This window comes from Callithrix jacchus, chromosome 2 (assembly GCF_049354715.1).
Source record: "Callithrix jacchus isolate 240 chromosome 2, calJac240_pri, whole genome shotgun sequence".
Taxonomy (NCBI): domain Eukaryota; kingdom Metazoa; phylum Chordata; class Mammalia; order Primates; family Cebidae; genus Callithrix; species Callithrix jacchus.
In genome coordinates, this window is record NC_133503.1 from 154,655,231 (window position 1) to 154,679,864 (window position 24,634).

A 24,634-nucleotide genomic window follows, 5' to 3' on the forward strand; every position below is an offset into this window, starting at 1 on the left:
CAATTACGTGTTTTCAGAAATATCACAAAAGCAATGCTATCCTGTATTTTAGGCAGTGGTAATAGATCCAGCATTTTTGTCATATCCATGATGTTTCATGCATGTTTCCAATTTGATGAAAACACAAAGTTAAAGTTACTTTATCTTTTTTTTTTTTGAGACGGAGTTTCGCTCTTGTTACCCAGGCTGGAGTGCAATGGCGCGATCTCAGTTCACTGAAACGTCCGCCTCCTGGGTTCAAGCAATTCTCCTGCCTCAGCCTCCTGAGTAGCTGGGATTACAGGCATGCACTACCATGCCCAGCTAATTTTTTGATTTTTAGTAGAGACGGGGTTTCACCATGTTGACCAGGATGGTCTCTATCTCTTGACCTCGTGATCCACCCGCCTCGGCCTCCGAAAGTGCTGGGATTACAGGCTTGAGCCACCGCACCCGGCCATACATTATCTTTTATTTTTTTTTTTTTAATTTTTTATTGGATTTTAGGTTTTGGGGTACATGAGCTGAGCATGGAAGACAGTTGCGTAGGTACACACATGGCAGTGTGCTTTGCTTTTCTTCTCCCCTTCACCCACATTTGGCATTTCTCCCCAGGCTATCCCTCCCCACCTCCCCCTCCCACTGGCCCTCCCCTTTTCTCCCCTATAGACCCGTGTTTAGTACTCCCCTTTCTGTGTCCATGTGTTCTCATTTTTCATCACCCGCCTATGAGTGAGAATATGCGGTGTTTCATTTTCTGTTCTTGTGTCAGTTTGCTGAGGATGATGTTCTCCAGATTCATCCATGTCCCTACAAACGACACAAACTCATCTTTCCTGATTGCTGCATAATATTCCATGGTGTATATTTGCCACATTTTTCCAATCCAGTCTATTATCAATGGGCATTTGGGTTGATTCCAGGTCTTTGCTATTGTAAACAGTGCTGCAATGAACATTCATGTACATGTGTCCTTATAGTAGAACGATTTCTAGTCTTTTGGATATATACCCAGTAATGGGATTGCTGGGTCAAATGGAATTTCTGTTTCTAAGGCCTTGAGGAATCGCCACACTGTCTTCCACAATGGTTGAACTAATTTACACTCCCACCAACAGTGTAAAAGTGTTCCTTTTTCTCCACATCCTCTCCAGCATCTGTTGTCTCCAGATTTTTTAATGATCGCCATTCTAACTGGCGTGAGATGGTATCTCAATGTGGTTTTGATTTGCATCTCTCTGATGACCAGTGACGATGAGCATTTTTTCATATGATTGTTGGCCTCATATATGTCTTCTTTCGTAAAGTATCTGTTCATATCCTTTGCCCACTTTTGAATGGGGTTGTTTGTTTTTTTCCTGTAAATCCGTTTGAGTTCTTTGTAAATTCTGGATATCAGCCCTTTGTCAGATGGGTAGACTGCGAAAATTTTTTCCCATTCTGTTGGTTGCCGATCTGCTCTAGTGACTGTTTCTTTTGCCGTGCAGAAGCTGTGGAGTTTCATTAGGTCCCATTTGTCTATTTTGGCTTTTGTTGCCAATGCTTTGGTGTTTTGTTCATGAAGTCCTTGCCTACTCCTATGTCCTGGATAGTTTTGCCTAGATTTCCTTCTAGGGTTTTTATGGTGCCAGGTCTTATGTTTAAGTCTTTAATCCATCTGGAGTTAATTTTAGTGTAAGGTGTCAGGAAGGGGTCCAGTTTCTGTTTTCTGCACATGGCTAGCCAGTTTTCCCAACACCATTTGTTAAACATGGAATCCTTTCCCCATTGCTTGTTTTTGTCAGGTTTATCAAAGATTGTATAGTTGTATGTGTGTTCTGTTGCCTCCGGTGCCTCTGTTTTGTTCCATTGGTCTATATCTCTGTTTTGGTACCAGTACCATGCTGTTTTGATTACTGTAGCCTTGTAGTATAGTTTGAAATCCGGTAGTGTGATGCCCCCCGCTGTGTTCTTTTTGCTTAGAATTGACTTGGCTATGCGGGCTCTCTTTTGGTTCCATATGGAGTTCATGGTGGTTTTTTCCAGTTCTGTGAAGAAAGTCAATGGTAGCTTGATGGGGATAGCGTTGATTCTGTAAATTACTTTGGGCAGTATAGCCATTTTCACGATATTAATTCTTCCTAACCATGAACATGGAATGTTTCTCCATCTGTTTGTGTCCTCTCTGATTTCGTTGAGCAGTGGTTTGTAGTTCTCCTTGAAGAGGTCTCTTACGTTCCTTGTGAGTTGTATTCCAAGGTATTTTATTTTTTTTGTAGCAATTGCGAATGGCAGTTTGCTCTTGATTTGGCTTTCTTTAAGTCTGTTATTGGTGTAGACGAATGCTTGTGATTTTTGCACATTGATTTTATATCCTGAGACTTTGCTGAAGTTGCTTATCAGTTTCAGGAGTTTTTGGGCTGAGGCAATGGGGTCTTCTAGGTATGCTATCATGTCGTCTGCAAATAGAGGCAATTTGGCTTCCACCTTTCCTATTTGAATACCCTTTATTTCTTTTTCTTGCCTGATTGCTCTGGCTAGAACTTCTAGTACTATATTAAATAGGAGTGGTGAGAGAGGGCATCCTTGTCTAGTGCCAGATTTTAAAGGGAATGCTTCCAGTTTTTGCCCATTCAGTATGATATTGGCTGTTGGTTTGTCATAAATAGCTTTTATTACTTTGAGATACGTGCCATCGATACCGAGTTTATTGAGGGTTTTTAGCATAAAGGGCTGTTGAATTTTGTCAAATGCCTTCTCTGCGTCAATTGAGATAATCATGTGGTTTTTGTTTTTGGTTCTGTTTATGTGGTGAATTACGTTGATAGACTTGCGTATGTTGAACCAGCCTTGCATCCCTGGGATGAATCCTACTTGATCATGATGAATAAGTTTTTTGATTTGCTGTTGCAATCGGCTTGCCAATATTTTATTGAAGATTTTTGCATCTATGTTCATCATGGATATTGGCCTGAAGTTTTCTTTTCTCGTTGGGTCTCTGCCGGGTTTTGGTATCAGGATGATGTTGGTCTCATAAAATGATTTGGGAAGGATTCCCTCTTTTTGGATTGTTTGAAATAGTTTTAGAAGGAATGGTACCAGCTCCTCCTTGTGTGTCTGGTAGAATTCGGCTGTGAACCCGTCTGGACCTGGGCTTTTTTTGTGTGGTAGGCTCTTAATTGCTGCATCAACTTCAGACCTTGTTATTGGTCTATTCATAGTTTCAGCTTCCTCCTGGTTTAGGCTTGGGAGGACACAGGAGTCCAGGAATTTATCCATTTCTTCCAGGTTTACTAGTTTATGCGCATAGAGTTGTTTGTAATATTCTCTGATGATGGTTTGAATTTCTGTGGAATCTGTGGTGATTTCCCCTTTATCATTTTTTATTGCATCTATTTGGTTGTTCTCTCTTTTATTTTTAATCAATCTGGCTAGCGGTCTGTCTATTTTGTTGATCTTTTCAAAAAACCAGCTCTTGGATTTATTGATTTTTTGAAGGGTTTTTCGTGTCTCAATCTCCTTCAGCTCAGCTCTGATTTTAGTTATTTCTTGTCTTCTGCTGGGTTTTGAGTTTTTTTGATCTTGCTCCTCTAGCTCTTTCAATTTTGACGATAGGGTGTCAATTTTGGATCTCTCCATTCTCCTCATATGGGCACTTACTGCTGTATACTTTCCTCTAGAGACTGCTTTAAATGTGTCCCAGAGGTTCTGGCACGTTGTGTCTTCGTTCTCATTGGTTTCGAAGAACTTCTTTATTTCTGCCTTCATTTCGTTGTTTACCCAGTCAACATTCAAGAGCCAGTTGTTCAGTTTCCATGAAGCTGTGCGGTTCTGGGTTTGTTTCTGAATTCTGAGTTCTAACTTGATTGCACTATGGTCTGAGAGGCTGTTTGTTATGATTTCAGTTGTTTTGCATTTGTTGAGCAGTGCTTTACTTCCAATTATGTGGTCAATTTTAGAGTAGGTGTGATGTGGTGCTGAGAAGAATGTGTATTCTGTGGATTTGGGGTGGAGAGTTCTGTAAATGTCTCAGGTTTGCTTGCTCCAGGTCTGAGTTCAAGCCCTGGATATCCTTGTTGATTTTCTGTCTGGTTGATCTGTCTAATATTGACAGTGGTGTGTTAAAGTCTCCCACTATTGTTGTGTGGGAGTCTAAGTCCTTTTGTAAGTCATTAAGAACTTGCCTTATGTATCTGGGTGCTCCTGCATTGGGTCCATATATGTTTAGGATCGTTAGCTCTTCTTGTTGTATCGATCCTTTTACCATTATGTAATGGCCTTCTTTGTCTCTTTTGATGTTTGTTGCTTTAAAGTCTATTTTATCAGAGATGAGAATTGCAACTCCTGCTTTTTTTTGCTTTCCATTAGCTTGGTAAATCTTCCTCCATCCCTTTATTTTGAGCCTTTGTGTATCCTTGCATGTGAGATGGGTTTCCTGGATACAGCACACTGATGGGTTTTGGATTTTTATCCAGTTTGCCAGTCTGTGTCTTTTGATTGGTGCATTTAGTCCATTTACATTTAGGGTTAATATTGTTATGTGTGAATTTGATACTGCCATTTTGATGCTAAGTGGCTGTTTTGCCTGTTAGTTGTTGTAGATTCTTCATTATGTTGAAGCTGTTTAGCATTCAGTGTGATTTTGGAATGGCTGGTACTGATTGATCCTTTCTATGTGTAGTGCCTCTTTTAGGAGCTCTTTTAAAGCAGGCCTGGTGGTGACAAAATCTCTGAGTAGTTGTTTGTTCGCAAAGGATTTTATTTTTCCTTCACTTCTGAAGCTCAGTTTGGCTGGATATGAAATTCTGGGTTGAAAGTTCTTTTCTTTAAGGATGTTGAATATTGGCCCCCACTCTCTTCTGGCTTGTAGTGTTTCTGCCGAGAGATCTGCTGTGAGTCTGATGGGCTTCCCTTTGTGGGTGACCCGACCTTTCTCTCTGGCTGCCCTTAGTATTCTCTCCTTTATTTCAACCCTGTTGAATCACGATTATGTGCCTTGGGGTTGCTCTTCTTGCGGAATATCTTTGTGGTGTTCTCTGTATTTCCTGCAATTGAGTGTTGGCCTGTCTTGCTAGGTGGGGGAAATTTTCCTGGATGATGTCCTGAAGAGTATTTTCCAGCTTGGATTCATTCTCTTCGTCCCCTTCTGGTACACCTATCAAACGTAGGTTAGGTCTTTTCACATAGTCCCACATTTCTTGGAGACTTTGTTCATTCCTTTTTGCGCTTTTTTCTCTGATCTTGGTTTCTCGTTTTATTTCATTGAGTTGGTCTTCGACTTCAGATATTCTTTCTTCTGCTTGGTCAATTCGGGTATTGAAACTTGTGTTTGCTTCGCGAAGTTCTCGTATTGTGTTCTTCAGCTCCTTTAATTCATTCATATTCCTCTCTAAGTTATCCATTCTTGTTATCATTTCCTCGAATCTTTTTTCAAATCTTTTTTCAAGGTTCTTAGTTTCTTTGCATTGATTTAATACATGATCTTTTAGCTCACAAAAGTTTCTCATTATCCATCTTCTGACGTCTAATTCCGTCATTTCGTCACAGTCATTCTCCGTCCAGCTTTGTTCCCTTGCTGGTGAGGAGTTTTGGTCCTTTCTAGGAGGCGAGGTGTTCTGGTTTCGGGTGTTTTCCTCCTTTTTGCGCTGGTTTCTTCCCATCTTTGTGGATTTGTCCGCTGGTCGTCTGCGTAGTTGCTGACTTTTCGATTGGGTCTCTGAGTGGACACCCAGAGTGTTGATGATGAAGTATTTCTGTTGCTTGGTTTTCCTTCTACCAGTCTAGCCCCTTCGCTGTACGACTGCTGAGGTCCGCTCCAGACCCTGCTTGTCTGGGGTGCACCTCTAGCAGCTGTGGCACAGCGAGGGATGCTACCAGTTTCTTTTTCTGCTATCTTTGTCCCAGGATGATGCCTGCCTAATGTCAGTCTTTTGGATATAGAGGGGTCAGGGAGCTGCTTGAGGAGACAGTTTGTACTTTATAGGGGCTTAATTGCTGAGCTGTGCGCTCTGTTGTTCATTCAGGGCTGTTAGGCTGCTATGTTTGATTCTGCTGCAACAGAGCTCATTAAAAAACCCTTTTTTTTTTCCTCAAATGCTCTGTGTTGAGGGGTTTGGGCTTTATTTTTGGATGTCCGATGAGGTGTCCTGCCCAGCTAGAAGGCAGACTAGCCACTGTTTGGCTGCCGAGGCTCCGCCCTGCTGTTGTGTGATTCGCCCTGTTCCTGCAGGCTCTGCTGTGGTCTCCGCCACGCCCTGCGGCGGAGTCTCTTCGTTGTAGTGTGTTGCCTCAGCAACGGCAGGCTGCGTCAGCAGTGGGCGTGTATCTCAGTTGGGGCAGGTTACCTCGGCAACGACTGGCTGCGTCAGCAGTGGGTGTGTATCTCAGTTGGGGCGGGTTGCCTCGGTAGTGGTGGACGCCCCTCCCCCACAGAGCGTCTCAGACCGTCTGCTCGGGATAGTTTGAAATCGCGGTTTTGTTCGTCCCACTGGATATCCCAAACGATCTGTTCCTGCAATCCCCTGGGCTGGCCTACTGTCCAAGTCTCATTCAGTCTCAAGTCCAGCCCTCTCAAGTCTTAGGTTGCCGGTTCAACAGGGCACCTGGACAAGCGCGCCCTGTGGGGATTGCTGGGTAGGGCCGGCCGCCGCCGCCCCGGCTGCCGGCTTCGCCAGGCAGACCTACTGCCTGGCGTCCCATGTCTTTTTTATACTTGGGAGTTTCCCCGTTCTGTGGGCAACAAAGATCAGTCTGGAAATGCAGCTCTGACTCACCGTTTGCGGATTCAACGCGAGCTCCGATCCTGGGTTGTTCTCACAGCGCCATCTTAAGACTCCTAATATCACATTATCTTTTAATTAAGCAGATAGATCAAGAAAGCAAAAACTAAAATCTTGCCCTAAAACACCAGAGGTAAAAAATTACAAACTAAAGAAAGACTTTAGAAAAATATAGTTATTTCAGAAGATGTGATTGGAATTCAGGAGCCAAAGTAGAATGTAGAAGAAATGAGGTAAGTACAAGCTACTTATTAATGTTATGACTTCCTTTGGCCTGGCTGCTTTTTAGTTGCCACAGATTGATGCATACATGATCATAGTATGTTTTTCTACAATTCTTTTAGTCTGTATATGCCAAGATAAAAGGTTTTGCTATACCTAAGGGCTGGATGACATTAAATTACAGGAGAAAGATGATACTTTCTGATACTCCCACCACTATTAAAAATTATACTCTTCCTATATTTTAACAAAATACTAATGTTGACAATGAGAAAAATATAGGTTTGAATGAATGCAGATACCTCCTTTTTTCCTTCTTTGTCTTATAAAAATACTTAATATTTTTATTCAGCTTCCTCTGCTTGGATTTCTTTTAGGAATACATCCCTGTTCAGACTGGAGCAAATGCTGATTTAAATCCATTTTACCAAAAGTACAGCAGCCGTACTCAGCATGCTATTCTATATATGAATCCTTATAAAATCAACCTGGATCTCATTTTGGAACTTCTTGCATATTTAGGTATATGTCTATTTCTAATGGGTCTCCATTTGACTTGATAAAATATTTCTACTAGCTGGAGATCTTATTAATATTTTATATGCTGTTCCTTATCTTCTTATTTTGAATATTATATCTTTTTTTAAATTTCAGATAAAAGTCCCCAATTCAGAAATATTGAAGGAGCAGTATTGATCTTTTTACCAGGGCTTGCTCATATTCAGCAGTTGTATGATCTTCTATCAAATGATAGAAGATTTTCTTCTGAACGGTAACTATACATTTTCATTACATTCCTGGTAGTTTTAAAATAGGAAAATATATGGTACATTAAAACCCTTGATCAGAGTTTTCAAAGTCTTTTCACCATTAGTTAAAATTACCTATGGTGAAGCAAGATTTTTTTTCTTTAAACATTTCCAATATAACATGTTATCTACTAAAAATTTTTAGGTACTATATTCTGCATTTGTTCTGTTTTATTTTATTTTTGAGACAGATTCTTTCTCTGTTGCCCAGACTGGCATGCAGTGGCAATTGCACCTTCAGCCTCAACTTACTGGGCTCAAGCAGTCCTCCCACTTCAGCCTTCAGAGCAGCTGGGACCACAGGCATGCACCACTATGCCCAGCTAATTTTAAAAAATTTTTTTGTAGAGAGAGACAAGGTCTCCCTCCGTTGCCCAGGCTGGTCTCAAACTCTTGAGCTCATGCGAGCTGGTCTCAAACTCTTGGGCTCATGCGAACTTCTCACCTCAGCCTCCCAAAGTGCTGGGATTACAGGCGTGATCCACTGCCTGTAGGCTTCATCTTCTTAATATGATTAAGTAGAGGGAATCCTGTGGTTAAAAGTAAGATGGTGACTCCCTTCTGCTAACCCGCTGAATCATGCAAAACTCCAAAAAAACCTGCAGTTTATATCCATATATATTTAATCAGCTGTTTACTATATGTTTTAATATATTTTTGTTTTGTGAGTCAGAGTCTCGCTCTGTACCCCAGGCTGGAGTGCACTGGCACAATCTTGCCTCATTGCAACCTCTGCCTCCCAAGTTCAAGTGATTCTCCTGCCTCAGCCTCCCAAGTAGCTGGGATTACAGGCACCCGCCACCATGCCCAGCTAATTTTTGTATTTTTTTTTTTTTTAGTAGAGTGGGGGTTTCACCATGTTGGCCAGGGTGGACTTGAACTTCTGACCTCAGGTGATCTGCCTGTCTCAACCTCCCAAAGTGTTGGGATTACAGGCATGAGTCACCACGCCCGGCTGATATAGTTTATTATTTCTGTAGTAAACTATATAAACTTCAACATTAGAACATTTAAAAAAATTTAATCCTATCCATATAATTGGTTTATATTCTCTATGATGCATGTGTATGGGGTTTCACTGTACAGTTCTGTAAGCTTTTGTGTATGTTTAAATTTTTCACAATAAAAAATCTTAAAGTTGCTTGCTATATGCAAATAAATTTTGTTATTCTTTGCAGTGTCTTCTAAAGAGAAACTCTTGCTAAGAACTATGATTTTAACTTTCAGATATAGAGTGATAGCTCTGCATTCTATTCTTTCAACCCAAGATCAAGCTGCAGCATTCACACTTCCTCCTCCAGGAGTCAGAAAGGTAAACTTTAGTACAGCAAATTTATATGTTGTTACCTGAGAGTACTTCATGAGGGCAGTATAACTTTTTATCATCAAAGACAGTTGTTAACATTAAGTGCCTTATAGCACATTGCCAACTCCCAAGTGTTCTGCAGCTTACCATCATCAGAGTGAACCCAGTGTTACTATTCAAGCATTTGAATATTTACATTATACGAGACTTGGATATTTAAATCCTCAGAGTATTCTTATTGTTCTCTAGGCAGATCCTCTCTGATAATTTTCATAGTACATAAACCATTAGGTAGGTCACAAAGCTAATAAGTAACAGAAACAGGACAACAACATTAATATGATTTTTTCCTAATAATTGTGAAGCGTTATGCTAAGCTGTCTCCATTCTCTGTCCAGTTTCCCATCCTACTTATGTCTATTTTCTTTTGAGATGGAGTTTCACTCTTGTTGCCCTGACTGGAGTACAATAATGTGATCTCAGCTCACTGCAATCTCTGCCTCCTAGGTTCAAGCAATTCTCCTGCCTCAGCCTCCCAAATAGCTGGGATTACATACATCTGCCACCATACCTGGCTGACTTTTGTATTTTTAGTAGAGACAGGGTTTTGGGAGATGGGGTTTTGGTTTTGCCATGTTGGCCAGGTTGGTCTCGAACTCCTGACCACAGGTGATCTGCCCACCTCAGCCTCCCAAAAAGTACTGGGATTACAGAGATGAGCCACCGTGCCTGGTCCCCTACTTATGTCATTTTTAAGATGATTGACTAGAATTAGGGGAATGGTATTTTTGTTAGAATAAAAATTTATATTTTATATTAGTAAGCTAAGCTGATAATATTACAGTAAATTAAAATTATACAGTAATAGCAAATAGAATGTAAATTTTTGTGACTGAAACTGAAATTCAGTTTTTAAATTTCATGAGCTCAAACTATCTTAAGAAATTTAAATAATGGTATATTGCTGAAAGTAGTCTAAATGTTTTAAGCTTTTTATATATTTTCAGATTGTTTTAGCAACAAATATTGCAGAGACAGGCATCACTATTCCAGATGTTGTATTTGTAATCGATACTGGAAGAACAAAAGAAAATAAGTAAGTCTGAATTTCCCAAATCAAAATATTTCTAAACTGGAAAGAGTTTGGGGCTCTTGAATTCTTGGGAGAAATCCTAAAATCATATAGGGAAAATCCTAAATGTCCTAGTTCTGTCCAAAGCAAAAGCCTTAGAGAAAATATAGGAAATTTAAAAATATCTGAGAGTAAATGTTAGAATTTCATGTCATGGATTTTCCCTTAAGTAATACCAGTATACTGCTACTTTTAGAAAAGTACCGAGAAAAATTTTCAGAACATAAATGTTTATAGATTCTTTTATTTGTAAAACATTTAACAAAAAGCATTCTTTGTGGCTTTTGAAGTAAGAGCTGAATTTAAATCTCTTGAGCAAGTAATATAACCTCTCTAATCATCAGTTTCCTCATTTGTAAATTGGTAAAATGAAAATTTCATAACTCAAAGTACATATTTCAGTAATTGGAACATAATAGATAACTGTAACTGAATCTTCAACGAAAAGGTTACTACTATATACATAATGTTTACATTGCATAAATAGGACAGACCACCTTTAGTAGTTTATTGTAATCTATATACACTATCCCGTTTTAGGAAACCATAGTAATATTTGCAAGAGAGTATCACTATTCAATAGAAAGTCGATTCTTGATTCTTTGAATTGTACCTTCAGAGAAAATGTTTTCAGGGTTTAACTGTATCGTGAAAGATACATTGAATTGTAATGTTCACAGTAACACTTCTCAAAATATTTCAAAGAATTCTTGTTGTATAATTAAGTATTCTACTAAATTTAAGAAAGATTCTATGATCAGATTAGTATGAGAAAGGATAAGTTAAACAATTTGTTTTTCTTTTGCCAGACTTTTAATTTGTAGTATGAGATTTATATGCAATGTTTACTAAATTAAATATGAAGCATAATTTGAGAACTACTCATCCACCATAATGGACTTTTTAAGCCTATGTTTAACTGAACTGTAAGAGTCAAATCCAGCTTTTCCAATTTTGACTTAAGTCAATTATCTACATATTCTCTCCCAAAACATTTCTTCAGGTACCATGAAAGCAGTCAGATGAGTTCTTTGGTCGAGACGTTTGTCAGTAAAGCCAGTGCTTTACAGCGCCAGGGAAGAGCTGGGCGGGTCAGAGATGGCTTCTGCTTCCGAATGTACACAAGAGAAAGGTATGACATAGCACTGGAAATGTAAAACATATAAGCTAGTACTGTGTGACATTTCTGATAATATGTATTTAGTATTACTTTATTTTTCAGATTTGAAGGCTTTATGGATTATTCTGTTCCTGAAATCTTACGTGTACCTTTGGAGGAATTATGCCTTCATATTATGGTAATCTCAAGGGAACTTGGATGGATTTTGTTCTTCACCCCTTTCTAGAAAAGAAAAAAAATGAACACCTAAACTTACCTTACCTTATATTGCTTTAGATTTTCAACTTTTTAAATCTTCCTTAATATATGCCCTTATCCATGTAAATAAATTCACTGTTTTGATTTTGCTAGACACTTAAACTTTATAGATGAAAATACAGCCTCATAACCTAGACTAATAGTTCTCAACTGGGGGCACTGTTGCCTACAGGGGACATTGGGCAATGTCAGGAGATATTTTTGGTTGTCATAGTTGGACAGGGAGGGTGAATGGTATCTAGTAGGTAAAGATCTGGGATGCTCCTAAACATCTGACAGTGTACAGGGCAACTCCCTGAAACAAAGAATCATTCAGGCCAAAATATCAGTAGTAATGAGACTGAGAAACCCTGACCTAGATGAAGGTCTTCTTAGACCGAAAGATCTATAATATCTTTTTGACAGAGTCTTTTTGACTCTGTCAGAATCAGGAATGAAGAAACTAAAAATGTTGACTGAAAAACCTAATCCTTATTCCTTCCCCACCCAAACACACACATACACTCATACAGTCTTCCCCCCCAACTCCTCTGACCCCCATTATAAGAAAAATAACAGGATAGTCCTACTACGCATTTTACCCTCCTTGCTCAAAATTTTACTGAAGTCAGATTAGTTCTAATACCATCTCGTTGGTAGTGTTAATTCTTTGATTTCATACCAATTTTATTACTTTTTTAATCTGCAGAAATGTAATCTTGGTTCTCCTGAAGATTTCCTCTCCAAAGCCTTAGATCCTCCTCAGCTCCAAGTGATCAGCAATGCAATGAATTTGCTACGAAGAATTGGAGCCTGTGAACTAAATGAGCCTAAACTGACTCCTTTGGGCCAACACCTTGCAGCTTTACCTGTGAATGTCAAGATTGGCAAGATGCTTATTTTCGGTGCCATATTTGGCTGCCTTGACCCAGTGGTAAATCAAACAATGCTGCTGCTACTTTACTTTAAATATCCTTTGACTAGGAAATTACAAGTTTGGAAATAATTTTTTTTTTTTTTTGAGACGGAGTTTTGCTCTTCTTACCCAGGCTCAGGCTGGAGTGCAATGGCGTGATCTAGGCTAACCGCAACCTCCGCCTCCTGGGTTCAGGCAATGCTCCTGCCTCAGCCTCCTGAGGCACGCGCCACCATGCCCAGCTAATTTTTTGTATTTTTAGTAGAGACGGGGTTTCACCATGTTGACCAGGATGGTCTCGATATCTTGACCTTGGGATCCACCCGCCTCAGCCTCCCAAAGTGCTGGGATTACAGGCTTGAGCCAACGCGCCCGGCCTGGAAACAATTTTTAAATAAAAATTTTTTTAACTAAATAGAATGTCTATGCTAACATTAAAACCCAGAGGGCCTGAATGCTTGATAAGAATTTTTTTTTTTTTTTTTGAGACAGGATCTGGCACTGTTGCCCAGGCTGGAGTGCAGTGACACAATCTAGGCTCACTGCAACCTCTACCTCCCAGGTTCAAGGGATTCATGCCTCAGCCTCCCAAGTAGCTGGTATTATAGGTGTGTGCCACCATACCTGGCTAATTTTTGCATTTTTAGTAGAGATGGGGTTTCTCCATGTTGTCCAGGTTGGATAAGAATTTTTAAATATAATATTTAACTTTTTATATTTATATACTTGAAAATCTGTTCATCCATTTACTTAAGTGTACTGTAGGTACTATTTTGTGAGTGATTTTGGCTTGTCTAAACTTTTGTTTTTGACCCACTTGAAATATTTAATGGAATATGTAGTGGATGATTTTTAGGAAGCTTTGAATACAGACTTTGAAAAGTAAAATTAAAAACTTTTTTCTTCCCTTTTTTAGGCTCTCTGAGCCAATAATTAGCAGAGTTCTCTTTTCTCAAATTATCTCAGAATTAACAAATTCTGTGCATCTGTCTGAGTCTCTGGGCACATATGCTTGCTGTGCCATTCCAACGTTGCAGCTTTATCAAGCTATGGCCTTTTCTGGGATTACCAATAAAGGCTATTTAAAAACAGAATGGAAGCCTGGGCAAATTAATGAGACCTTGACTCTGCAAAATTTAAGATAAAAAAATTAGCCAGCCATGGTGGTGCACCCCTCTAGACCCAGCTATTCAGGAGGCTGAGGTAGGAGGATTGCTAGAGCCTAGGAGTAGGAGGGGGCAGTGAGCTAATGATTGCCACTGCACCCCAGCCTAAGCAACAGAACAAGATCCTGTCTCTAAAAAATAAAAAAATAAAAATAAAAACAGAATGAAGAAAATGTGACTTATTACTCTAGTCTCTCTTTAGTATTCAAAATAGATATTTATCAGAATTAAATACCCATGGTAGTTTATCTGAAAACCTACAACAACAAATGGATTGTTATGTAGTCCAGATTATTTTTAAAGATCATTGCAGACTAAGAGTGGAAATTCAGCAGTCTTGGAGTCAAGATAACTGAGTTATGATTCCAAGATTGCCTCTAACTGTATGACAGACTATAAATCATTTATACAAATGTTCAGTTTTTTTTATCTGATTCTGGTGATAATTACCTCCTTGCCTCATAGAAAGGGCTTAAAAGTAAAGGGATATATTTCTGAAATTCCTTAAAATGAAACAAAAAATAACTATTTAAAATGAAAATATAGTTAGCTATAGTAAAACATGATAATAAAAGTATTGAAAAGGGCAACTTAAAGTATGATTGTTTTATGATTGGCTTTCTTTTATAAGTTAACTTTCACTGGATAGCTCTTTAATGACAAATTGTTTTGTCATTTATGGATAGGCAACACTAGCTGCAGTTATGACAGAGAAGTCTCCTTTTACCACACCAATTGGTCGAAAAGATGAAGCAGATCTTGCAAAATCAGCTTTGGCTGTGGCGGATTCAGACCACCTGACGATCTACAATGCATATCTAGGGTAAAAACATAATCTGGCTGTTACCAATAAGCCAATTACTTGAGGTTATTTACTTTACAAAATATTACCTTTGACTCATTAAAACTGTACATCTCAGGTTTAAATTTATTTTTAGTTATTTCATCTGTCAAGGTATAATTATATTAGAGATTCATGTGCTTTATAATCCTTCCTAAAACTTAAGAATAATATATTTGGTATCATATGTATATTAACTCATATTTGAAGTAACTTAATAATTTACTGTTAAACAGAAAATATCAGTTAATTTTAATATCTGTTAACAGATCTGTTAACAGATCTGCTAATGTTAATATTCTTTTTTTTTTGAGACGGAGTTTCGCTCTTGTTACCCAGTCTGGAGTGCAATGGCGTGATCTTGGCTCACCGCAACCTCCGCCTCCTGGGTTCAGGCAATTCTCCTGCCTCAGCCTCCTGAGTAGCTGGGATTACAGGCACGTGTCACCATGCCCAGCTAATTTTTTGTATTTTTAGTAGAGACAGGGTTTCACCATTTTGACCAGGATGGTCTCAATCTCTTGACCTCATGATCCACCCGCCTAGGCCTCCCAAAGTGCTGGGATTACAGGCTTGAGCCACCGCGCCCGGCCAATGTTAATATTCTTATATACAATTGGTGGTTGCTACAACAAGCAAGATCCCACCTCTTTTTAAATTATAATTTAATTAAATCTTACTTTGGTTACTGGCTCAGAAAAAGAGTTTGGAAAGAGAACATGGTGAACTTTACTCATTGATTGACATTTTATTTATCTAGATGGAAGAAAGCAAGACAAGAAGGAGGCTATCGTTCTGAAATCACATATTGCCGGAGGAACTTTCTTAATAGAACATCACTGTTAACCCTAGAGGTAATTCTTAACATAGGTCTCTCACTCAGAGTCATGGATAACTATAATAAGTTTATTTTGGAAAAAAGAATGCCTAGGAAAATACTTGACACATAGTAAGGGTTTAATAAACATTTATTGAATTAGTACATTTGTGATTGTACTTGACTTGTTTCTTCCAGCAAGTAACTTGTATGTATTATACAGTGATTTAAAATAATATTTAATAATCATAATATGTTCAAGACATGATTAAAAAGAGTGGCTCATGCCTATAATCCCAGTGCTTTGAGAGGCGGAAGCAGGAAGATGGCTTCAGGCCAAGGGTTTGAGACCAGCCTGGGCAACATAGTGAGACCCCAGCTCCACCAAAATAAAAACATTAAGTGAGCATGATAGCACATGCCTGTAGTCCCAGCTTCTCAGGAGGCCAAGGTAGGAGGATTGCTTGAGCCCAGTAGTTCAAGTTCCAAAGACAAATGAAGAAGGTACTTTGCAGTCTAGGATCAAGATTTCTCTGTCAATTATTTCTCAGTGTTGACCATCCTCATTGAGTAGAAATCTCCAGAGAAAAAGGAGAGCTACTGTGGAAGTAGATGTTGTGAATGAAAATATGTTCAGACACATTTTTCTTGAGCTCAAATTTTAGACATTCTTAGGTTTTGAGACATCTAAAGTCTTAGGGTGGAGTGAATAGCTGATTTTAATTCTTGACTTTCCAGTATCATTTTTTTTCTTCCCTAAGGTAATTTGGGCTATAGTTAGGTAAATAATCATTAGTATCCTGTCAATTTTTATAGGAAGCATTAATATAAATTACAATGTTATTTGGAAATTTCTCTAATCACATTTGATTATTTCTGTTTTTAACATAAACCAATCTAGGATGTAAAGCAGGAGTTAATCAAGTTGGTTAAGGCAGCAGGATTTTCATCTTCCACAACCACTACCAGCTGGGAAGGAAACAGAGCCTCACAGACCCTCTCTTTCCAAGAAATTGCCCTTCTTAAAGCTGTACTGGTGGCTGGACTATATGACAATGTGGGGAAAATAATCTATACAAAATCAGTGGATGTTACAGAAAAACTGGCTTGCGTTGTGGAGACAGCCCAAGGCAAAGCACAAGTACATCCATCCTCAGTAAATCGAGATTTGCAAACTCATGGATGGCTCTTATACCAGGAAAAGGTAAATCACTCATGCTTAAATTCCAGTATTCAGAGCGTTATTCTAGAAGTCGTTCATAACAAGTTAGGATGCACTAACAGGTATTTTATTTGCTTCTCAAATTGAAGCTATTCATTTTTTGTTAATATTTGAAATCAAGATGCACATAGCTTCTCAAACAAAAGAATGCTTATTTTCTCTTAAAAAAAATAGTAAGCTTTCTACTCTGCCTATCATTTCTTTTACTTGGAGTAAAGGCAGTAATAGCAAATCGATGTTGCTTATTAATGTATCAGTCCTTGAGTATTTCATTAAAAGGTGCTGTCTCAGAAGGGAATAAAAGACAAGTTGTATGTGCTGTTTCCATATAAAGGGATGTTGGATGGTGTATTAGAACTGTGGATGATTTGCAACAGTTTTGGTCACAGTATCACCTGAGATTATTTAATAGCAAATATTTATAGATTATAATAAAAACAGTCAACCTTTTGAATTGAAGCTTCATGACTAGTGCATTTTCTTTTCTTTTTTTTTTTTTTTAATTGTACTTTAGGTTCTGGGTTCATGTGCAGGTCATGCAGGATTGTTGCATAGGTGCACACATGGCAATGTGGTTTGCTGCCTCCATCCCCCCATCACCTACATCTGGCATTTCTCCCCATGTTATCCCTCCCCCACAGCTGTCCCTCCCTTGGCACCCTCCCAACAGACCCGAGTGTGTGATGCTCCCCTCCCTGTGTCCATGTGTTCTCATTGTTCAACACCTGCCTATGAGTGAGAACATTCAGTGTTTGATTTTCTGTTCTTGTGTCAGTTTGCTGAGAATTATGGTTTCCAGATTCATCCATGTCCCTACAAAGGACACAAACTCATCATTTTTGTGGCTGCATAGTATTCCATGGTGTATATGTGCCACATTTTCCTTGTCCAGTCTATTGTCAATGGGCATATGGGTTGGTTCCGGATCTTTGCTATTGTAAACAGTGCCACTATGAACATAAGTGTGCATGTGTCTTTATAATAGAATGATTTATAATCCTTTGGGTATATACCCAGTAATGGGATTGCCGGGTCAAATGGAATTTCTATTTCTAGGTCCTTGAGGAAGCACCACACTGTCTTCCACATTGGTTAAACTAATTTATGTTCCCACCAAAGTGTAAAAGTGTTCCTATTTCTCCACATCCTCTCCGACCACTCCATTTTCTTATTTTTTAACATATTGTGAAGGTTAAGTTGGCATTTTCTCTTCATATTTTGGGTTTTTGTTACCTATCTTATATTCACACATTTTTAAGCAGTATGAGAAGAAAAGGGAACATAAAAAATTGAAACATATTTCTTCTCCCTTTACAAAGAGTGCCTCCATTTTGTTTCTTGACCTTTAAAGTAATAAAGATCTGTTATTTCAATCACTGGTTTGAATAACTCTCAACATTTATCAAACTTAAATGCAAAACATGAGAAATTACTGATTGGCACCCAAAGCTGAACATTGGTATAAGAACCAGAAACTGAAAATTAATCATAATTTTAACATTAATTATTCAAGATCATTAGCATTATAAAATTGGCTTGTACCTAGTTTCCTTTATGTTCAAAGCATATAACTCAGCCTTAGAAATAATATTTCAAATGCCTTTTCATAGTATAAATACACAGGTGGTAACAGTAATTATTATAAAATTGACAAATTATGCACATAAGAAAATGAAACCATAGCTTTAAAAAAACTCTTGGCTTAAAATGTGATGTTTAACAAATTGTAGAAAAATGCTTACTTGAAAAAGATAAATGACTTCGTTCTATTTCTGTATTTTGAAGTTATTCCTCCCTTTTTCCCCTCTAGATAAGGTATGCGAGAGTATATTTGAGAGAAACTACCCTAATAACCCCTTTTCCAGTTTTACTTTTTGGTGGTGATATAGAAGTTCAACACAGAGAACGTCTTCTTTCTATTGATGGCTGGATCTATTTTCAGGTATATAGTACAACTGATTTTATTATTAAAATTTTCAACTTCCAGTACCATTGAGGTACACTTTTTAAAATTTTATTGGAGTTCACATAATTTCTTCCTAAAATATGACTTAAAGTAGAATAATTCCTTATTTTATCTTGCCTCTGTGGTTTCAAATCTATAAATTTGAAAATCAAATTACATTGCTATTACAAATTCTATTTATTACTAATAACAATTCTAGCTTTCTATGTGTTGGGTACTTCAATAGTTAACTTTATATGGATTTTCCCAAATTAATATCCTAACAACCTTGTTAGATAATTTCTGTAGTTTCTTTTATATAAATAAAGACTCAAACACAGTGAGAAATTAAATAATTTTCCCAAGATTTACATGGATTGTTACTGACAGAGCAAGATTCAGATATAGGACTATTTGATACCCAAATTTATTCTCATTCTACTATATTGTGGAATAAAAAGACCAAACAGATTGATAGTTTATAATTCATTCTGTTGAATTCTTCTCTGGAAAGACTAGACCAACCTTGCTTATTTCTGGCAATAAGTTTTATCTGTTTCTCTGTACTCTCATCAAGATTGACTAGCTTAAATGAAGCAAACCTATTACATTCTGTTAGGTTATTCTATGATAGCTGTTTGTCTAGGAATGGAGAGGTGAATTTTAAATGCAGCTAACAATTATATGCAGTTTGTGCAAAGAAGCTGGGGAGGTGGAAATGTTTTATAACTGGTTTGTGATGGATGCACAACTCTATAAATTTACTAAAAGCTATTGAAATTAGTGAAAATGAGTTTTCATGGTAAGTTATATCTCAATAAAGCTGTTTAAAAATATTTCCCTCCCCAAAATTGTAGTCTTAACTTACACAGAGTTGATATAAATAGAGAAGAAAACAATTATTGGAGTAATATTTGCCTTATTTTGGGAAGAATTATCAGATTTAATAAGGAAACTAAGAGGTTTGCATGCTTAGCTAGCAGAAATAATTTGTCTGTATTTTTCCCATTGTGTTTTCCATTAAAAGCAAGATGTGCTAAGGCAGATTGTAAGGTATATATGCTTACCTTGATTTACTTAAACATATGCACACTCCCCTGGATTGACTTTGTCTATTTTTTCATCTCCTCTTAACAGGCCCCTGTTAAGATAGCTGTCATTTTCAAGCAGCTGAGAGTTCTTATTGATTCTGTTTTAAGAAAAAAGCTGGAAAATCCAAAGATGTCCCTTGAAAGTAAGTGTTTGCTTTACTGTAAGTGAAAGACAGTGTACACATACACATATATGTACATATATACACATACATATACACATAGATACATAGGTACATGTACCTATGTATTAATGCGTGGAAAAACTTTCTAAGAGGCCGGGTGTGGTGGCTCATGCCTATAATACTAGCACTTTGGGAGGCCAAGGCGGGCAGATCACCTGAGGTCAGGAGTTCAAGACCAGCCTGGCCAATATGGTGAAACCCTGTCTCTACTAAATATATTTTAAAAATCAGCTGGGCATGGTGGCAGGCACCTGTAATCCCAGCTTCTCAGGAAGCTAAGGCAGGAGAATTGCTTGAACCTGGGAGGCAGAGGTTACAGTAAGCCGAGATTACGCCATTGCACTCCAGCCTGGGACACAAAAGTGAAATTCTGTCTCAAAAAAAAAAAAAAACCTTCTAAGAGAAAATCTGAAATATTCTACAAATCATTATTTTTTTTTTTGTAACATTGGAATATACTAAAGCACACTGAAATCTTTTTTTGGTTTTGGTTTTTTTTTTGAGACAGAGTTTTGCTCTTGTTGCCCAGGCTGGAGTGCAATGGCACATTCTCGGCTCACTGCAACCACTGCCTCCTCGGTTCAAGAGATTCTCCTGCCTCAGCCTCCCAGGTAGCTGGGATTACAGGCATGTGCCGTTTTTTGTATTTTTAGTAGAGATGGGATTTCGCCATATTGGCCGGGATGGTCTCGATCTCTTGACCTTGTGATCCACTGACCTCAGCCTCCCAAAGTGCTGGGATTACAGGCATGAGCCACCGCACTCAGCCAGCATACTGAAATCTTAAAGATTCCATCTATTTTATGCTGAATTCCGTCAACCTCAGTTAGTGATTATTCACAACCTAATTATCCTCCTAAGGTTTAGTTTACTCCTGTCTCTTTTAAACTTCATTTCTAAACTTCTAGCCATTTCATAGAAAAAAAAGGTTAATAAAACTGAGCATAGTAAACTTTGCTACTTATTGGCATGTTAGTAAACTGGTGACATAGTTTACTAACTAAACTACTAAAAAAACTAATAAGCCAAGCATGGTGGCCTATGCCTGTAGTTCCAACTACCTGGAAGGCTGAGGTGGGAAGATTGCTTGCCCCAGGAGTTAAAGTCCAGCCTGGACAACATATCTCTGTCTCTAAGAAATATATGTATATTGTGTATATGTATTTGTGTATGTGTGTGTATGATTTAGGGACTTTCTGTCAGGTTTATTTCAGCATGGTTTTTCCATCATGTTTCTTTCAAATGCAGAGCTGTTTCTCTGTATAAAATAAACACATTCTCCTTCAACAGAAATCTGAAATGAGCCAGGCATGGTAACTCTGCCTGTAAGCCCACCACTTTGGGAGGCTGAGGCAGGAGCATCACTTGAGGCCAGGAGTTCAAGAGCAGCCTGGGTAACGTAGGGAGGCGCCATCTCTACAAACAATTAAAAAAAAATTAGCCAGGCCTGGTGATATGTGCCTGTTTACTCAGCTACTTGGGAGGCTAGGGCAAGTATCTACACTCCTTTCTGGGTGACAGAGCAAGACTTCATATCCAAAAATAAGAGATAAATCTGAAATGAACTCCTGAGTTTGCAGTTTGCCCAGTGCAGTGTTTCTCAAACTTGCCAAATCATCAAAATTATCCTGGCAGTTGCAAAGAATACAGGGTCTAAAGACATACTGATCTCTATGGGAGACATACCCTAGACATACTGATCTCTATGGGAGAGACCTGTGGCTGTATTATTTTTTAATTCTTTTATTCTGTAACACTTCCCCTCTAAGACTATCCCCTTTTTAAATGCAGTTAATTATTTTTAATAAACTGGGTTGTTTTTCTGGTAGAATGTCCCACATTTAGGGTTTGGTTAGTTGCATACTCGTGATCTAACATGTACTCTATTTCCTGTATTTCCTATAAACTGGTAGTTGTATTTGGAGGTATGATTAGAATCAAGTTTTGAGGAAACTAATACTTTCTAGTTGGTGCTATAGTCTTCCCATTGTGTCACATCAGGGAGCACTTAAATTTGGTTGTCCTTTTAATGTTAAGAATTGATCAGTGACTTCAGTACGATTGTACTGAACAAAGTATCCCCAGTTTATTCTCAACAGTCAGGCAAGTTGGGGGAGCTACTGATCTAGTTCTGCTACCATGAAGCGTCATACTCTGTGTTTATTTGTATAACTAAATATGAATGTATAAGCATTAAAATGTATTAATTTTCCTATATTGCTGGAAACAGATAAGTCTTAACATATTAAGACATGTGGGCTCTTTTCTCAGGGAGCTTTGTGCATTACAACTTTGTCATTAGAAGTAATTATATTTCATAAAGTATATATTGAACCTCAACTTTTAAGCAAAATGAATTTTTGGAATGATATCAGTGTTTCCTTTACCATAAAAGAGAGCAGAACTTACCATTGGGCATAATGTATACTTTTGACTTGGGAGGAAGGATGAAATACGTTAGTGCCCTCTCTTGGATTTATAACGAAAAGTTGTAATAGAATGCCAAACATTTGAAAAATAAGTAATTTAACTTACTCTTACACTTTATTTACTCTGTTTTCCTCAGTTAAAAAAATCATGGTTCTTGGAGCCAGGTATAGTGGCTTGTGCCTGTAATCCCTGCTACTCAGAGGGCTGAGATGGGAAGATGGCTTGAGCCCAGGAGTTCAGAGGTGCAATAAGCTGTGATCACACCACTGCACTCCAGCCTAGGCGAGAGTGAAACCCCATCTCTCTCTCTCTCTCTCTTTTTTTTTTCTGAGATGGAATCTCACACTGTCACCCCAGCTGGAGTGCAGTGGTGTGATCTCAGCTCACTGCAATCGCCACCACCCAAGTTCATACAATTCTCCTGCCTCAGCCTCCTGAGCAGCTGGCATTGCAGGTGCACACCACCACACCCAGCTAATTTTTTGTATTTTTAGTAGAGATGGGGTTTCACTATGTTGGCCAGACTGGTCTCGAACTCCTGACCTCGTGATCCACCCACCTTGGCCTCCCAAAGTGCTAGGATTGCAGGCGTGAGCCACCGCGCCTGGCTTAAGACCCCATCTCTTAAAAAATAACAAACAAAAACGTTGTTTCTAGACCTGCCATTGTTCCAGTTTCACAGGTGACCTCTCTTTTTCCCCTCCCTCGAACTTTTTTGTTATTGTTGTTTCTAATGCCACTGTAACCATTGCAACCATTGAAAGCCAGCGCATTCTCTGAGTATCTAATGTAAATGTAAAATTTCAGTTTTGCAGCCCGGATAATTACAACTATCTAAAGAGTGGTTATGAGGTTCCTAGGAAGTCACAATTTCAGAGTAATGATTAAGTAGAAGCAGTTTTAACAAAACCCCTTTAGCAAATAATGCTGCCTCTGTTGCTCCGTTTGTCAAATAATTGGTATTCGATTCCTTTGTTGTATAGAGAGGTCTGTCACTTTCCCATTGACACCTCTCCAAGAGCGCTTCCCTGTTAGAATATTTTGTTTCCTTTGGACTAAACGTGGAGAAACTGGTAACAGTTCTTTCTTCCTTGCTCATGCTTTGGAAATTCTGCTATACTCTAAGGAACACTGAAGAGTCAGTAGAGCCTTCAGTATATTTCAGCCAAGTGAAAAAGCTGAGAAACTTACTTCCTTCAAGGAATTTTTATATAATAAAATTTGTAATTCCTTATAAAGAAGTAACAGTTCACATCATATTACCTCTTTGGGATTTAGCCTATACAAATGTTATCTTTTTTCAAAACGTTAACTTTTGTCAAAGAAGTTATAATATAATCTACAGCAATAATTAAAATCTATGTGGGGCAAAAAATACTTTATAGACAATATTACTGCTGTTAATTCTGTATTCTAATGTAAAAAAATCTAGTGATGTATACCTCTTGTTTACATGTGTATACATTGGAAAATTACACAATGTTGCATTTATTTGTGGCATTTTTTTTTTCTTCCACTCAGATGACAAGATTCTGCAGATCATTACAGAATTGATAAAAACGGAGAATAACTGAAATTGAAATTCATGGTCAACCACTTTAAAAATTAAGGTGAAGATAGAGTCATGAAATTATCTGAAAATGGACCATCACATTAAGTATTTCATTACTTAAAAATGTTGGTACTAGCCATTAACTTAAAGGTGGTGGGAAAAAAGCACATATTTTAAACGTGTAATTTTCTAGTTCCTTTTTAATGATGATTATTCTCAATGTATTTGCCACTACATTTACAATAAATTCTTTGGTATTATCAACGTTTTGTGCATCGTTGTATGCCTTAAGGGCAAGGCCTGTGCCTGTGGTTATCTGTAGCTTAATGTTGTGATTCTCTGTGTAGCTGCCTCATCTTCTGTCAGTTCTTGATGTCTGCAGAATTTAAACCCTATAGACCCAGAAGGGAAAATAATCTCCAAAACCAATTATAATTAAATTTCCATGAAAAGGAACAACTTCAGAAGTCAATTATTTAATATTTGATACTCAATTTCAGAACCTAAATAAGTATTGATACTCAATTTCAGAACCTAAATAAGTACACTATTAATAGATGCCACCTATTTCAGTAACTTTCAAAAAGCATAAACATGTAGTTCTGGAAGACAGGCAGAATTAACTAATACTCCCGTGAGCCTTGGGATGGATAGCTTGCATTGTTTTCCTCAAGCTACAGCTATGATATCCCTGCCCCTGAACCCTTTTTGTATATACAGTTGAACTGGTAAGGTCAGTAACTTGGAGATAGTAAAGTGTGCTTAGATATTTTTCATTGGTCCTATTTGTTTTGCTTACTATTTGTTTGCTTTTGAAATTCCATTCTTATTAGAGAGATTTATCTGCATTTATCAACAGATTGTTGATAAGCTTCAGATATAGTCCCTTTAGATTAAAAGGCAAAA

General features: G+C 38.0%; 1 protein-coding gene across 2 annotated transcripts in view; it reads left to right on the plus strand.

Annotated features, from left to right (window-relative positions):
• The window catches only part of DHX29 (DExH-box helicase 29), a 55,830-nt gene extending 31,838 nt beyond the window's left edge, over positions 1-23,992 (plus strand). Inside the window, exons 15-27 of one of the 2 annotated variants that reach the window (XM_002744966.6) lie at positions 7,337-7,481; positions 7,614-7,731; positions 8,996-9,080; positions 10,082-10,170; positions 11,210-11,338; positions 11,429-11,504; positions 12,273-12,497; positions 14,332-14,468; positions 15,247-15,340; positions 16,205-16,507; positions 18,336-18,467; positions 19,608-19,704; positions 23,698-23,992. In XM_002744966.6, the coding sequence (XP_002745012.3) occupies positions 7,337-7,481; positions 7,614-7,731; positions 8,996-9,080; positions 10,082-10,170; positions 11,210-11,338; positions 11,429-11,504; positions 12,273-12,497; positions 14,332-14,468; positions 15,247-15,340; positions 16,205-16,507; positions 18,336-18,467; positions 19,608-19,704; positions 23,698-23,750 (1,683 nt within the window). In that variant the 3' untranslated portion in view covers positions 23,751-23,992. The remainder of the gene's footprint in view (positions 1-7,336; positions 7,482-7,613; positions 7,732-8,995; positions 9,081-10,081; positions 10,171-11,209; positions 11,339-11,428; positions 11,505-12,272; positions 12,498-14,331; positions 14,469-15,246; positions 15,341-16,204; positions 16,508-18,335; positions 18,468-19,607; positions 19,705-23,697) is intronic. The other variant, XR_013532308.1, reaches the window with a different exon arrangement.
• The last annotated feature ends 642 nt before the right edge of the window (positions 23,993-24,634 follow it).